At 47.1% G+C, this 15,475-nt stretch overlaps 1 protein-coding gene across 1 annotated transcript in view; it reads left to right on the top strand.

Annotated features, from left to right (window-relative positions):
* vps33b (VPS33B late endosome and lysosome associated) overlaps positions 1-15,475 on the top strand; it is a 36,590-nt gene that overhangs the window by 4,308 nt on the left and 16,807 nt on the right. The window contains exons 5-13 of the mRNA XM_033015151.1: positions 1,945-2,012; positions 2,664-2,709; positions 4,716-4,810; positions 6,913-7,017; positions 8,578-8,674; positions 9,722-9,799; positions 11,920-11,993; positions 13,071-13,157; positions 13,878-13,968. Coding sequence (XP_032871042.1) covers positions 1,945-2,012; positions 2,664-2,709; positions 4,716-4,810; positions 6,913-7,017; positions 8,578-8,674; positions 9,722-9,799; positions 11,920-11,993; positions 13,071-13,157; positions 13,878-13,968 — 741 coding nt within the window. The remainder of the gene's footprint in view (positions 1-1,944; positions 2,013-2,663; positions 2,710-4,715; positions 4,811-6,912; positions 7,018-8,577; positions 8,675-9,721; positions 9,800-11,919; positions 11,994-13,070; positions 13,158-13,877; positions 13,969-15,475) is intronic.

Here is a 15,475-nt window from a genome sequence, read left to right as displayed (position 1 = left end):
CATGACTTTGTGTGAAATGTTTTCTCCATACTCCTGCCACCCGTAAACTTAACTCTCTGTACGCCCTTGACGGTGACTGTTCTACTTAGGAGAACAGATCCTTTTCCTCACTCTATCCAGGCTGAATTTTAAACAATTATCCCAACCCCGTGCCACCTTTCTTCCAGCCTTCGTTGGTGAAGACAACCTCCAAATAGTCATTAAGATCTGTGCAATTCAGCCTAACCAAAATACAAAGAAGCTGCATCACGACATCCTTACTCTTATACCTAATGCCCCAACTTATAAAAGCAAGCATGCCATAGACCTTCTTTACCACTCTGTCCACTTGTGTTGCTACTTATGGACTTGGACCCCAAGATCAGTGTTCTGAAGAGATGAGGTTTACATTCACAGTTTGCAGGAAAGCACCTGGTTGTTACATTTTGCCATTTGCAGAGGTTTGCTGTGTGTACCTTGGCTGCTGTATTACAACATAGCAGGAGCAATTCATAGATTAGTGTTGGCTTTCCTTCTGTTCTCTCTGCAAATACAGACGCTTTGGTGGAGCCACTTGAGTTTGGGAACTCACCAAGATGAGCTTCAATTCCACAACTAGCCACTGGATGGAGCAGCATGTCAGTGATCAATGCACCAACCAACAATCTACTGGAGGAACTCAGCGGGTCGAGCAGCATCTAAAGCAGGGAGGAGGGAAGGAAGGAAATAGTTCGGGTTTCGGGTAGCAACCCTGTTTCAGGACCAGTTGCCACGGTGTTTCCATGTGGCTATATTACTCTTTGTATTAAAAACACTAAGTGCTGGAGGAACTTAGTGGGTCAGGCAGCATCTCTAAGGTCAGTCGTTCTTTATTATTACATATACAGACATACAATAAAATTATTTTGGACAGGTGATAGTTTGGGTCGGGACCTCTCTTCAGGCTGAATTGTGTGAATACTCTTTGTAGTCACTGACTGCCTTGTGTAGATTGCTGGAACACAACATGTCAGCATTTGCAGAGAGAACAGAAGGAAAGCCAACACTAATCCAAATGAGAAGGTGCACAAATATATGGAATTTAACAGACAAAATGTGTAAGAAGGAACTGCAGATGCTGGTTTAAACCGAAGATCTGAAGAAAGGTCGCGACCCGAAACGTCGCCCATTCCTTCTCTCCAAAGATGCTGCCTGTCCTGCTGAGTTTCCCCAGCTTTTGTATCTATCTTTGGAATTTAACAGAGTTGTTTTGTAGCCTTGCCTGAAGGAACAAAAGGACTGTGCCCCTTTCACCAGCACAGAACCTTCTCGAGGGCTTTGCAATCAAGGCTTTTGAAATGTAGTCAGTGTCATGTTGAAAAGAACAGGAATTACATTTCCAGAGTATCTTTCACCAGTTGCGTCTCAAATTGCTTCACCATGAATTGCTCCTGCTATGTTGTAATACAGCAGCCAAGGTACACACAGCAAACCTCTGCAAATGGCAAAATGTAACAACCAGAAAGTCTGATTTAAAAAAAATATATATATTAATTTTTATTTATTAGAAGCAATGTACAAAAATATAACCAGCGGCGTATGACATAATACAGTTATTGCACAGCTTCAATTTTAATTTTTAGCTAAAGTTAAGAGAAAAGAAGAGAGAAAAAGCAAGAGGGAGAAAAAGTGGATGTGCAAGGATAGAACCCTTAGACTACCAAATTGGTGTAGCCAAAGAGAAGGTCTGATTTCAATTATCTTTGATTAAGTCATCCTTGAGCTAGAGGCCGTGAAGAGCTCCATCCACCTGAGACGAACCTTGATTTAGAGTCTAGTTCGACAAATGCCAGTTTAATAGGCCAGAAGAAATTGTGTTTCACAATGATCCTTCTCCCCTGAATGCATTAATATATTTTCTCAGCTTGATAGGAACACGACACTGCTGGGTTAACAGAGTAAAGAACCGTGTATCTTTCCTTTCAGAGATTGTTAACGCTGATAAAGCTGATGGCAGGCTTCGTAAATACAAGATTATATTCACTCCTCAGAAGGTGAGCTGGCAGGACCTCCACTGTGTTGGTCTGAAGAGGGTGGCTCAAGGTGGAAATAAATACAGGTCGTCCCTAGGGTAAGGCAGGGTTCTGTTCCTGGGAACTGTTCGTAACTTGAACAGTTGGAATTGCAGCCATGAATCGAGTTCTCCCATGGCAGAAGATGCCTGCAAGCCCGCAGCAGATGGTAAATCCATCCCGCCGATCTCCCAAACGTTTGTTCATATATTCGGGCTTACATCAGTTGGGCATCCATGAGCTGGGGAGGATCCCTATGTAAAGACTGGGGTTGGGGTTAAACTCCCAGCAAGTGCCGACTTTGCCAGAGCAGAATTGTGAAACGTTTCTGCAGCATCTTTCACATCCTCAGCATCTCCCAAAGCAATTTCCAACTGCTGAATGTAGAACATAGAAATGTGCAGCACAGAAACAGGCCCTTTGGCCCTCATTGTCGGTGCCAACCATGATGTCTTGTTAAACTAATCTCCTTTGCCTGAACATGATCAATATCCCATCATTTCCTGCACATACATGTGCCAATGTAAAAGCCTCTTAAAAGCTTAATTTGGATCGAGTAATAGTATCTAGTGTGTGAAATTATCATCCATGTGGCAAAGGAAATAAATTGTAATCCATGTCCTTGTTTTTCAGTTCTACATGTGTGAGACAGTGCTGGAGGAAGAGGGCATCTTTGGAGGTAAGCAATATGTTCTTTTAAAATTACAGTACATGTTATCTTGGCCAAGTTACCAGAGGATGCTGCATAGGCATCTGGACAGATATCTGGGTAGGAAGGGTGGAGAGGGCTATGGGGCAAATGCAGGCATGTGGGACTATCCCACTACGTCAAGTTAGTTGGCCTGGGCATGGTGGGCCGAAGGGCCTGTTTCCCTGCTGTGCGGCTCTGTGACTCTACTGGGAAAGAAGATTTTTGGTGCCAGCACTGTAGTAACTGTCAACACTGAAGGCTGTCAGATTCAGATTCAGATTCAAACTTTATTGTCATTGTGCAGTGTACAGTGGAGACAACAAAATGCAGTTAGCATCTCCCCAGAAGAGCGAACATAGAATATGAGCAATAAATAAATCTATTTACGTGCATACAGTCATAGTAGTGCAATTATTTTTTCCTGGTGGAAGGCGTGTCCGGGGGGGGGGGGGGGGGGGGGGGGGGGGGGGGTGATTGGCAATCATCGAGGTACAGCGTTGAGTAATGTAACAGCCGCAGGGAAGAAGCTGTTCCTGGACCTGCTGGTCCGGCAACGGAGAGACCTGTAGCGCCTCCCGGATGGTAGGAAGGTAAACGGACTGTGGTTGGGGTGAGGGCAGTCCTTGACGATGCTGAGTATCGAAGAGGTGTGTTGGAAGGAACTCCAGATGCTGGTTTAAACCGAAGATAAATTTAAAAAAAATGCTGTAGTAACTCAGCGGGACAGGCAGCATCTCTGGATAGAAGGAAGGGTGATGTTTCGAGTCGAGATACTTCTTCGAAGAGGTGCTGCACTATCAGAGGCGCTACCTAACAGATGCCATTTTAAACCAATGTCAAGTATGGCTGTTCTTATGGTTCACTAAGCTTCAGCTGACCCAAGTGAACGGATTCAACTGATCCAATGCTGACTGTAAAAGGAACCCTGCATGTACATTATTAATATGACTTGTCAACATTTTGACATTCAATCCCTAATTCCGCATTTGGAATACCACGGTGGGAAGTGCATGTATAATGCGACGTATTCGCAAAGGCAGGCTCCAGTTTAAAGGATTAAATGAACGATTCGGAAAATTGTCTGACTAACGTCTGCTGCCGCTGCCCTTCCCTATCGCCCTGCTTTACAACTGACTGCATTTGACATTGATTTGCTGTCCTCCCGCTTGTCAACATTCCAGAGGCAATTCACAATAGCTAATTAACCTACCAACCAGCACTGCTGTGAGATGTGTTGGAAACTAGAACACCTTGCACTAGGGTGGCATGGTGGCACAGCAATAGAGCTACTGTCTTTCAGAGCCAGAGACCAGGGTTAGATTCTGACTACTGGAGCTGTCTGTACAGAATTTGTACGTTCTACACTTGACCTGCGTGGGTGTTTCTCCGAGATCTTCGTTGTTTCTCCCACACTCCAAAGACGTACAGGTTTGTAGGTTCTTCTTGCGTATGGCGTGCACAGTCTAAAGTTGTAGGACAACTTGTACTATTTGATCTTATTTGATTGTGCACGCTGGGTTGATTGCATTCGTCGAAACAGGGCGGACCACGTGAAGGTTGCAATCTCCCACCCCGTTTGCAGGTTAATTAGACAATAGGTGCAGAAGTAGGCCATTCGGCCCTTCGAGCCAGCACCGCCATTCAATGTGATCATGGCTGATCATCCCCAATCAGTATCGCAGTAATTGGCATGGTATAAATGTAAGTAAAATTGTCTCAAGTGTGTGTGTGGGGTAGTGTTAATGTGTGGGGATCGCTAGTCGGTGCGGACTCGGTGGGCCGAAGGGCCTGTTTCTGCCCTGTATCGCTAAACTAAACTAAACCTTGCGTGAAATCCATGTGGTCACAGGGAGAAAAGTGCCAAGCTGTGGAGAGCCAACCATTCAAGGGAGGAACCCGTGAAAAGATCTGGCTCAGTACTGGGAAAGTGGGAAACAATTTACAGTTGATATTTTTTCACCATCCTTGAACCCATTTATGTCTACATTCTGCAGATGTAACGATCGATGACTGGGACTTTTACCTACTGCCCCTGGATGATGACCTGATCAGCATGGAGTTGCCTGAGTTTTTCCGTGACTATTTTCTGGTGAGCTGTGCATTTTGTGCTCGTGTCCTTTCAGGTCATTGCAACCAATTTCCAAACCACACTATAGAACTATTACCGCAGGGGTGTGTCATAAGTTCATAAGTGATAGGAGCAGAATTAAGCCATTCGGCCCATCAAGTCTACTCCGCCAATCAACATGGCTGATCTATCTTTTCCTCTTAACCCCATTCTCCTGCCTCCTCCCCATAACACCTGACACCCGTACTAATACAGTATCTATCTCTGCCTTAAAAATATCAATTGACCTGACCTCCACACCCTTCTGTAGCAATGAATTCCACAGATTCACCACCCTCTGACTGAAGAGATTGCTCCTCCTCTCCTTCCTAAAGGAACGTCCTTTTATTCTGAGGGTAAGACCTCTACTTCCTGAGAAGATTACGGAGAGTCGGATTGTCAAGGAAGACTCTCTAACTTCTACAGGTGCACAGTCGAGAGCATACTGACCGGTTGCATCGTGGCTTGGTTTGGCAATTTGAGCTCCCTGGAGAGGAAAAGACTACAAAAAGTAGTATACACTGCCCAGTCCATCATCGGCTCTGACCTTCCTTCCATCGAGGGGATTTATCGCAGTCGCTGCCTCAAAAAGGCTGGCAGTATCATCAAAGACCCACACCATCCTGGCCACACACTCATCTCCCTGCTACCTTCAGGTAGAAGGTACAGGAGCATGAAGACTGCAACAACCAGGTTCAGGAATAGCTACTTCCCCACAGCCATCAGGCTATTAAACCTGGCTCGGACAAAACTCTGATTATTAATAACCACTTTCTGTTATTTGCACTTTACCAGTTTATTTATTCATGTGTGTATATATTTATATCATGGCATATGGACACATTTATCTGTTTTGTAGTAAATGCCTACTATTTTCTGTGTGCTTAAGCAAAGCAAGAATTTCATTGTCCTATACAGGGACACATGACAATAAACTCACTTGAACTTGAACTTGGTCCTAGACTCTCCCAGTAGTGGAAACATCCTCTCTACATCTACTCTCTTCAGGCCTGAGGTGTTTCATGTGGGACAGCCTGTCAGGGACTGCACGTAAAGGTAGTCTTCCAGGATCACCTTAAAGGAGAATCAAAAAGAGTGCAATTTTGTTTAAGAAAGAACTGCAGATGCTGGAAAATCGAAGGTCGACAAAAGTGCTGGAGAAACTCAGCGGGTGCAGCAGTATCTATGGAGCGAAGGAAATAGGCAACGTTTCTGGCCGAAACCCTTCTTCAGTGCAATTTTGTTATGGCCTTCCCTGTTGTTATGGGTTATATCACTATCGTAGCGTTAAGGCTGTAAATCAGAGATTTAACAGTGCTGAAACCGGCAATTTATTGTTTTATTCCTCTCCATCTCACTGTACCCTCTGCTTGGAGTGCATACTGTCGTTGTGTCCTTGGGCAAGACACTTCACCCACCTTTGCCTGTGTGTGAATGTGTGTGAGTGATTGGTGGTGGTCGGAGGGGCCGTAGGCGCAGATTGGCAGCCACGCTTCCGTCAGTCTGCCCCAGGGCAGCTGTGGCTACAGAAGTAGCTTACCACCACCGAGTGTGACTGAGGAGTGAATGAATAATGCAATGTAAAGCGCCTTGAGTATTAGAAAGGCGCTATATAAATCCCATCCATTATTATTATTATTATTATTGGCCTCTGTGTTATTAAAATGTGAACACAGAGTTGAGACACAGTGGCAGAGCAGACAGTGCTGCTACCTCACCGCTTCAGCGACCCAAGTTCGATCCTGACTTCGGGTGGAGTTTGCGCGGTGTCTGCACGCCCTCCCCTGTGGTTGTGAGAATCTCTCTTGGGTGATCAGGTTTCCCCCCCACATCACAAGGACGTGCCAGTTGATAGATAAATTGGCCGCAGTAAGTGGGCAGGTGATTGGAGAATTGGTAGGTGGGGGAGTTCACCGGCACGTCACGGAGATTGGGTTAAAAGTGGGGAAGCAGCATTACTCTGAAATACAACGTAGACTTTATGGACTCCTCCTGCGTTGTAGGAAAATATGAGATTGTCCATGTTAAGATGATCGACCGCGGGCAATTTCACTCAACGTATGTTTCACTGTGTTTGTCCTCAGGAGGGTGACCATCGGTGGATGTGCACAGTGGCAAAGGCTCTGCACGTGTTGCACTCCTTGTTCGGGCCCTTCTCCAAGACTTACGGAATCGGCCGGTGCGCAAAGGTAAAGGAACGTGAAATTAAAATGAATTATTAACTAGAGTGTGTACACTGGATCAGCCCTAGAGCCATTGTACAAAGGATACAATAAGATGAAGAGATTGAGTTACATAAGTCTGTTCACCCTGTAATTTGTGCTAGAAAATTAATTGGAACTCGTTCATTGTTGCTTGTTTCAGACATCAGACCGTTAACTTTTTAGTCCCAGCGGCAAAATGTTACTGCCCAACCCTCTGCTGCCGCTAGAACATCAGAATCAAACCTGGACTGGGGTGTCAATTTAAACTTTGTGGTCAGCTCTTCAGAGTGAATCACGTACACTTTGCCTACTGATTAAAAATTGATTTATATGCAAATCATTCACCTATGTTGAAATGGGATGAATTTTGGCAGAGTCTAGAGGTAGCTTTATTCGCATCTCGCCCATGGTTTCTATGGTCTGGCACTGTTCAGCAGAACAGGATAAAGGAAGCTTCATGCAGTATCTAACCTTGGGACAGTTTAGAGGGAGCTTCTCTGCATGCTGTCAATATTGTATACTTGGTGCGTTTGAAGTTGGCATTGGATTCTCAACACACATTGGAATTTTAATTGTGCACAAATTCTTATCAAAATTATAAGGACTGTTTTCCCCCTCTCCCCCCCTCCTTACACTCTCTTTCCTTTGTCTCCCTCTCCCCCCCTCCCCCCTCCCCCCTCCCCCTCTCCCCCTCTCCCTCCCCCCTCCCTCCTCCCTCTTCCTCCCCCCTCTTCCTACCCCTCTCCCTCTCCCCCTCCCTCCCTCTCCCCCCTCCACCCTCTCCCTCTCTCCCTCTCCCTCTCCCCCTTTCCCTCTCCCCCTCTCTCCTCTCCCCTCTCCCCTCTCCCTCTACCCCCTCCCTCTCTCCCCTCTCTCCCTCTCCCTCTCCCCTCTCTCCCTCTCCCTCTCACCCCCTCTCTCTCCTCCCTCTCTCCCTCTTCCTCTCATCTCCCGCTCTCCCTCCCCTCTCCCTCTCCCCTCTCCCTCGTCCCCTCTCCCCTCTCTCCCCTCTCTCCCTCTCTCCCTATCACCCTCTCCCCTCTCTCCCTCTCCCCTCTCCCCTCTCCCTCTCTCCCTCTCCCCTCTCCCCTCTCCCCCTCTCCACCCTCTCCCCTCCCCTCTCCCCGCTCCCCTCTCTCCTCTCACCCTCTCTCCCCTCTCCCCCTCTCCTCTCCCCTCTCCGCCTCTCCCTCTCTCCCCTCTCCCCTCTCCTCTCCCTCTCCCCTCTCCTCCCTCTCCCTCTCCCCTCTCGCCCTCTCCCCTCTCCCCTCTCCCCTCTCCCCTCTCTCCCCTCTCCCTCCTCCCCCTCTCCCCTCTCACCCTCTCCCCTCTCCCCCTCTCCCCTCCCCCCTCCCCCTCTCCCCTCTCCCCCTCTCCCCTCTCCCCTCTCCCCCTCTCCCCTCTCCCCTGCTCTACTCTTCCTTCTCGTACTTTCCCCCGATCACTCTAACATGCCCTTCTTGTACATGTCTTGCACATGCTGTTTCTTGTTATACCACTCTCGTCCCGTGCCCCATTTTCACACCTTTATTCTCTTTTGTGTAGATGACCTACCAGCTATGGAAAGAAATTGTGGAGGATACGGAGAGTGAAATTAAACCACGGCAGGCTGAGATTGGTCAAGTTTTCTTCATTGACCGAGGTGCAGCAGCATAAAGAAAACCAGTAATGTACAAAATATGATGACTTTGTTTAGATTGCACAAAATTCGCTTCCACCACTGGCAGCGCGATCCAGCCACCCACCACTCAATGTGCAAAAAACACTTGACCCACACATCTCTAAACTTTCCCCCTCTGTTCTTTTAAAAAAAAAAAAAATTATTAGAAGTAAGTGTACAAAAATATAACCAACGTCATATGACATAATCCAGTTATTGTACAGCTTGAATTTTGACTTTTAGCTATAGTTAGAAGAAAGGAAAGGAGAGAAAGCAAGAAAGAGAAAAAGTGAAATGTACACAGATAGAACCCCTAGACTACCAAAGTGGTGCAGCCAAAGAGTGAGTAAATGAAAGAAATAACAAAGGAATAGAGAAATAAAAAGACAGAAAAGAAAGAAAGAATAAAGTGGTGATATACCTGCCTCGCATCCCTCCCCACCCATCACCCAACCCGTAATTAGATTTATCTCCAAAATTGTGTTGTACCATACTATCCTTGTAATAAATCAATGAATGGTGTCCATGTCTTCCAAAAATGATCTGTTTTTTCTGCTAAGACAAGTCTAATATTTTCAAGTCTGAAGAAAGGTTTCGGCTCGAAACGTTGCCTATTTCCTTCACTCCATAGTAGCTGCTGCACCCGCTGAGTTTCTCCAGCTTTTTTGTGTACCTTCTAATAGTTTCAAGATCTTGACTCTTGACTCTTGCCCTCCAGTCGTTGACATTGTCACCCTTGGAAAAGGTTTCTGACTGTTTACCCAATCTAAGGCTCTCATTATTTTATGTGCTTCTATCAGGTCTCCCCTCAACCTATGATGCTCCAGAGAAAAGAATCCAACTTTGTCCAACCTCTCCGATAGCTAACATGGAATAGCTATTCCAGACAGCATTCTTTACCGATTGAGTTCAGAGTAAAATGCAATTTCCCCAGTGTATGTCTTCCTGCAAAATAAGGGTATCAGAAGCTGGTTTAGTCATTATTACCATGTCAGGCATCACATTCAAGCATGCGTGCTTTCTCTGCAGATGTGGATTACGTCACTCCCATGTGCTCGCAAGTTGTGTACGAGGGACTCGTGGATGATGTATTCCGAATTAAATGTGGTGAGTAACTTTCCCCACACTGCCTGCTGCATTACGCTGTGATCAGTGAGTGATCTGCAAATTGGAAGCTTCTGTCCGTCCCATACAGAGCTGACAAAGAGTGGTGGTGGGCAGAGAGGTGCTGGGTGTGCAGTGGGTTAGTGCATGAACCTCACCGCATATAGAAACATAGAAAATAGGTGCAGGAATAGGCCATTCCTACAGCACCGCCATTCAATATGATCATGGCTGATCATCCTAAATCAGTATCCCGTTCCTGCTTTCTCCCCATATTCCTTGATTCCGTTAGCCCTATATCTAACTCTCACATGCCTTTAGTTTAGAGACACAACATAGAAACAGGCCCTTCGGCCCACCGAGTCCATGGCAACACCGTTCGCACTAGTTCTTTGTTATCCCACTTTCTCATCCGCTCCTGACACAGTCGAGGTAAAGGCCAATTAACCTACAAACCCGCATGTCTTTGGGATGCCAACAAAGTAAATCTGTATGGGAGTACGTGTGGGCAGCAGAGGATGGAGAAGCAAATGGCAAATGACCATTTGGCAAGGATGGTGCAAGGAGTACTTCATCTTTGCCTCTGAGCTTCACCGTGGGTGATGCTATCTCGTCGGGAAGTGTAACTGTTTCCCAGTGGCCACACTCCTGATTTTAGACTTTAGGGATACAACATGGAAAAAAGGTAAATGTACCAACTCTACCTCTGTGCCACTGTGTCGCCCTGATTCTTTGATGCTTTGACTTTGCCAGAAGGTCCACATTCAGGTGAATGGGAGGTGCAGGATCGGGGATGTGGACAATGACATCCTTTGTGCACAAGGAGCTCTTAGTTAAATAGCACCAAATAATATCTTTCTGTGATTTTAGCCAAAGAATCTGTGTCGGGGGTGAGTGGACAGGCAGTGTCTGAGTTTAACATCTTGACAGCAGCTGGGCCGCACAGGGGTAGAGTTGCTGCCTTACAGTGCCAGACACCCGGGCACGATCCTGTCCATGAGTGCTGTCTATACGGAGTTTGTACGCTCTCCCTGTGACTGCATGGGGTTTTCTCTGGTTTCCTCCCACATTCCAAAGACGTGTAGTTTTGTAGGTTAATTGGCTTCTGTAAATTGTCCCGAGTGAGTGGGATAACGCTAGTGTACGGGGTGATCGCTGGTTGGCGTAGACTCGGCGGACCAAAGGGCCTGAATCTCTAAACTAAATGAAACTAAACTAAACTAAGGACCTCTCCCTGCTAAGTGTCTAGACTTCTGCTGCGCTTTCAAGTCGAGCGTGACTTCCGTTCGAAGTTTGTGACTTTGAATGCTACCCATTGAGCCAGTATCATACCTTGCCATTTTGACACTCGCAAATGAGATGAACAAAGAATGGTACTCTGGCGCAGACCAGTGCTTTCTCAGAATCAGAATCAGAATAGTACTTTATTTGCCAAGTATGTTTTGCAACATACGAGGAATTTCATTTGCCAAGTCAGTTATACAAATAAAAAGCAACAGAGCACCCAAAACACATTCTAACATGAACATCCACCACAGTGACTCCTGCACATTCCTCACTGTGATGGAAGGCGAAATAAAGTTCAAGTCCCTTCCCTTTGTTCTCCCGCGGTCGGAGTCCTCGAGCCCTCCGTTGACGGGACGATCTTGACTCCCGTTGCTGGTGGTGTTCGGGCCCTCCGCGTCGAGGCGATCAGCTCCTGCATCGGGGGGGATGTCAGCTGCCCCCGCGCCGGGCGATCGAACCTCGCGTCGGGGCTGGTCGAACCTCCTGTGTCGTTGGAGCTTCCCGACTCGGCCTCTCCTGAGACTGCGAGCTCTTGATGGTAAGTCCGCAGGCCGCGGTTGCAGCGATCCCAGGCAAGGGATCAACTCCGATGTTAAGTCCACGCCCCGCGGTGGGGCTCACGACAGTCCGAGGAGGCCTCCAGCTCCATCGATGGAAGGCCGTAGAGCGCCTGGAGAATGCGATCCAAAAATTATCACATCTCCGGCAGGGTAAGAACCTGAAATAAAGTTGCACTTTTCACCCAAGTGAATCTCTTGGTTTCACGCTGCCTTGCTATACAGAACATGTCTGCTTTCTCGGGAAAGTAACTGGAATCTTTTCTTGATGAATTTCAGGGAGTGTGGACTTTGGCTCTGAAGTAACGTCATCGGAAAAAAGTGTGAAAGTGTTACTGAACTCTCATGACAAGGTGAGAGAAAGATATAATTGGCCATGAAGCTAACGCAGCCACGGCAGTTTACATATCACACCAAGCACCTGATAAAGAAGCTCAATTCTTTTACCTCTGAATTAGGCTGGAGGTTCAGCAATAATCTCTGAAGCTGAGAACTCGTCACTCTCCTCGTCTCATCTCATCACTCACCGCAGGAACAAAATTCCCAAGTGCAGCTTAACAACTCTGTCCTATTTGTAATGTCTTGCTTGCTGGTTTTGTCCTGTCAGCAGTTTATCAGCACTAAGGTTTAGAATGAAATGCACTTGGTAGTGTTTCATGACTGAGATAATTCAGACTCAACTATTTTTCGTTTTTCAAGGCATACTCCCAAACCGCTCGAAAAACTAGCTTTTAAGCATATATGTAGAAGTAAAGAACTGCAGATGCTTGTTTATACCAATGTACCAATACCAAAGTGCTAGAGTAACTCAGCAGGTGAGGCAGCATCTCCTGAGAAAAAGGATGGGTGACCCTGACTACAGATGCTGTCTGTACGGAGTATGTACGTGCTCCCTGTGACTGCGTGTTCTTTCTCCGGGTGCTCCGGTTTCCTCCCACAGATCAAAGACATACAGGTTTGTAGGTTGTTTAAGAAGGAACTGCAGATGCTGGAAAATCGAAGGTAGACAAAAGTGCTGGAGAAACTCAGCGGGTGCAGCAGCATCTATGGAGCGAAGGAAATGGGCAACGTTGGTTTGTAGGTTAATTGGCTTCTGTTAATTGAAATTGTCACTAGAGTGTAGGATAGTGTTTGTGTACGGGGATCACAGGTTGGCGTGGACTCGGTGGGCTGAAGGGCCTGTTTCCACGCTGTATCTCTAAAGTCTAAAGACAAAATCTACTCATCCCTCTCTTGATAGTCACTAGTCACCTCTTGTATACACCTCTACCCTTTGCCCTGGCAATCTCTCCGAACTCTGCCACCTTTTGGCTGGGATTGTTTGGATCTTGCGATCAGCAAATAATTGAGCTGAATTTCCTCACTCACATATTTTCCACTCTCAGCCAGAAACTGATTTGTTCATTCACGCCCATGGCTGATTTTTGCAGGTTTTCAAGGAGATTCGGAATGAACATTTCTCCAACGTGTTTGGGTTCCTGAGTCAGAAAGCAAGAAGGCTCCAAATGCAATATGATGTGAGTATCTTGGTTTCTTGGTCCTCCAAAATATTCCAAATGGAATTTAAACTGGAGGTGGTGGAGGGAAGACTTAAGCCAGAAAGGGTTTTTGGGAAGAAAGAGCTACCTTAAATTTAGTTGTATCTGGTTGGGTAACTATAGTAGGGTGAATTCCATGCTTTAATTGTGCGGGGGAAGAACGAATTGCTGTACACATCTGTCTTGGTAGCTGGAATCTCAAATTGGATCGAATGCCCTCGTCTGCTCCTAATTGGTTTGGGTTTGGTGTAGGTTTTGTAATCTATTTCGAGCTGACCATTTGGTCAGATGGAAGGGAGACGGAGGAACATATTACCTTGTGATGAACAGTCTGGTGTTAGCAATTAAAGGTGTTTCTATTGAACCAAATGCATTAAACAAGTGTAGTGGCACTTCTCTGAAGACAAAGTCAGTGATATTTTATCAGCATCCTATCAAATTTTGAGTGAGGCCCAACAGGTAATTTGATTCTTGACTTCCATGGAAGCAACACTGAGCACCAAAGATCTTTGCTGAGCATCGTCAACAGAGGAGGGTGGAAGTTTCGTTAGGATTCATAGTCCAGTGACTTTTACTGGAATGGTTGATAAAGACACAATTGGTATGTTGAATGTCCCTTCAGAAGAGGCAGAAAATTGGGATAAGGAGAAGGGGACAAATATCGGACCGTGAATGAGTTTGATTTGTTGTTCCATGCAGAAACGCCAAGGGATGGACATTAAACAGATGAAGGATTTTGTGTCTCAGGAACTTAAGAGCTTGAAGCAGGAGCATCGATTATTGAGTCTTCGTAAGTGCCGAAGATCTTGTGATGTGTAGGATCACCGTGCCATGGCGAATATGGTTGGCATTGCTGTGCCGGAGTCGGAGGATTGCGGGTTCAGTCATCCTTGTCCTCACCTTTCACCCCACCAGCCGGCAAATACAACACATAATCCTCCACCATTTCCGCCACCTCCAACGTGACCCCACCACTCGCCACATCTTCCCATCTCCCCCCATGTCTGCCTTCCGCAAAGACCGCTCCCTCCGCAACTCCCTCGTCAATTCTTCCCTTCCCTCCCGCACCACCCCCTCCCCGGGCACTTTCCGTTGCAACCGCAAGAAATGCAACACCTGTCCCTTCACCTCCCCCCTCGACTCCATTCAAGGTCCCAAGCAGTCGTTCCAGGTGCGACAAAGGTTCACCTGTATCTCCTCCAACCTCATCTACTGCATCCGCTGCTCTAGATGTCAGCTGATTTACATCGGTGAGACCAAGCGTAGGTTGGGCGATCGTTTCGCCGAACACCTCCGCTCAGTCCGCAATAACCTACCTGAACTCCCGGTGGCTCAGCACTTCAACTCCCCCCCCCATTCCCAATCCGACCTCTCTGTCCTGGGTCTCCTCCATTGCCAGAGTGAGCAACAGCGGAAATTGGAGGAACAGCACCTCATATTCCGTCTGGGGACCTTGCGTCCTTATGGCATTAACATTGAATTCTCCCAATTTGGCTAGCCCTTGCTGTCTCCTCCCCTTCCTTAACCCTCTAGCTGTCTCCTCCCACCCTCCCATCCGCCCGCCCTCGGGCTCCTCCTCCTCCTCCCCTTTTCCTTCTTTCTTCCCCCCCCCACCCCCCATCAGTCTGAAGAAGGGTTTCGGCCCGAAACGTTGCCTATTTCCTTCGCTCCATAGATGCTGCTGCACCCGCTGAGTTTCCCCAGCAATTTTGTGTACCTGAGAACATAATTAAGCCTGGCCGCTCACTGGCTGGTCAAGTGCCATGTTAACAGAGTAAAACCTTTAAGTTGAGACATCATCTGCCCTCCGAGGGCCTTCAATGATCTCTCCTCATCGCTCAAAAAGCAGCAAGGTTCCAGCCCACCCTTCTCTCTCCTGCTGATCTACCCACGTCCTCTCTGTCTGTCCCTCCGTTACCCGCCTTCCTTTCCCTCCTCCACCTTCATTTTCTCCACTTGTCAGCTCCAGTGGTGACTATCTCCACCTCTCTGCCTCCCCCCCCCCCCCCACCTGATACATCTGGCAATCGGCCCTCCTTATCTAGATCCACCTTGCCAGTTCTTTCCCCAACCCTTCCAACGTCCTGCCTGCTATCTCTCCTCTACTCAGCCTTGGAGAAAGATGTCAACCCAAAATATCATCTGTCCCTTTTCCTTCACAGATGCTACCTGACCCGCTGAGTTCCTCTTGCATTTTGCTCAATATTCCAGCATCTGCCGTCTCAGTTGGTCACATATCACTTTTGTAATGGGGGCGTGAGACTGGGGATGCTGGAACCTGGAGCTAAAAGAAAAAT

The sequence above is a fragment of the Amblyraja radiata genome, chromosome X (assembly GCF_010909765.2).
Source record: "Amblyraja radiata isolate CabotCenter1 chromosome X, sAmbRad1.1.pri, whole genome shotgun sequence".
In the NCBI taxonomy this organism is placed as follows: domain Eukaryota; kingdom Metazoa; phylum Chordata; class Chondrichthyes; order Rajiformes; family Rajidae; genus Amblyraja; species Amblyraja radiata.
The sequence above is the reverse complement of the archived record's forward strand: the minus strand, read 5'-3'. Positions and strand labels throughout refer to the sequence as shown.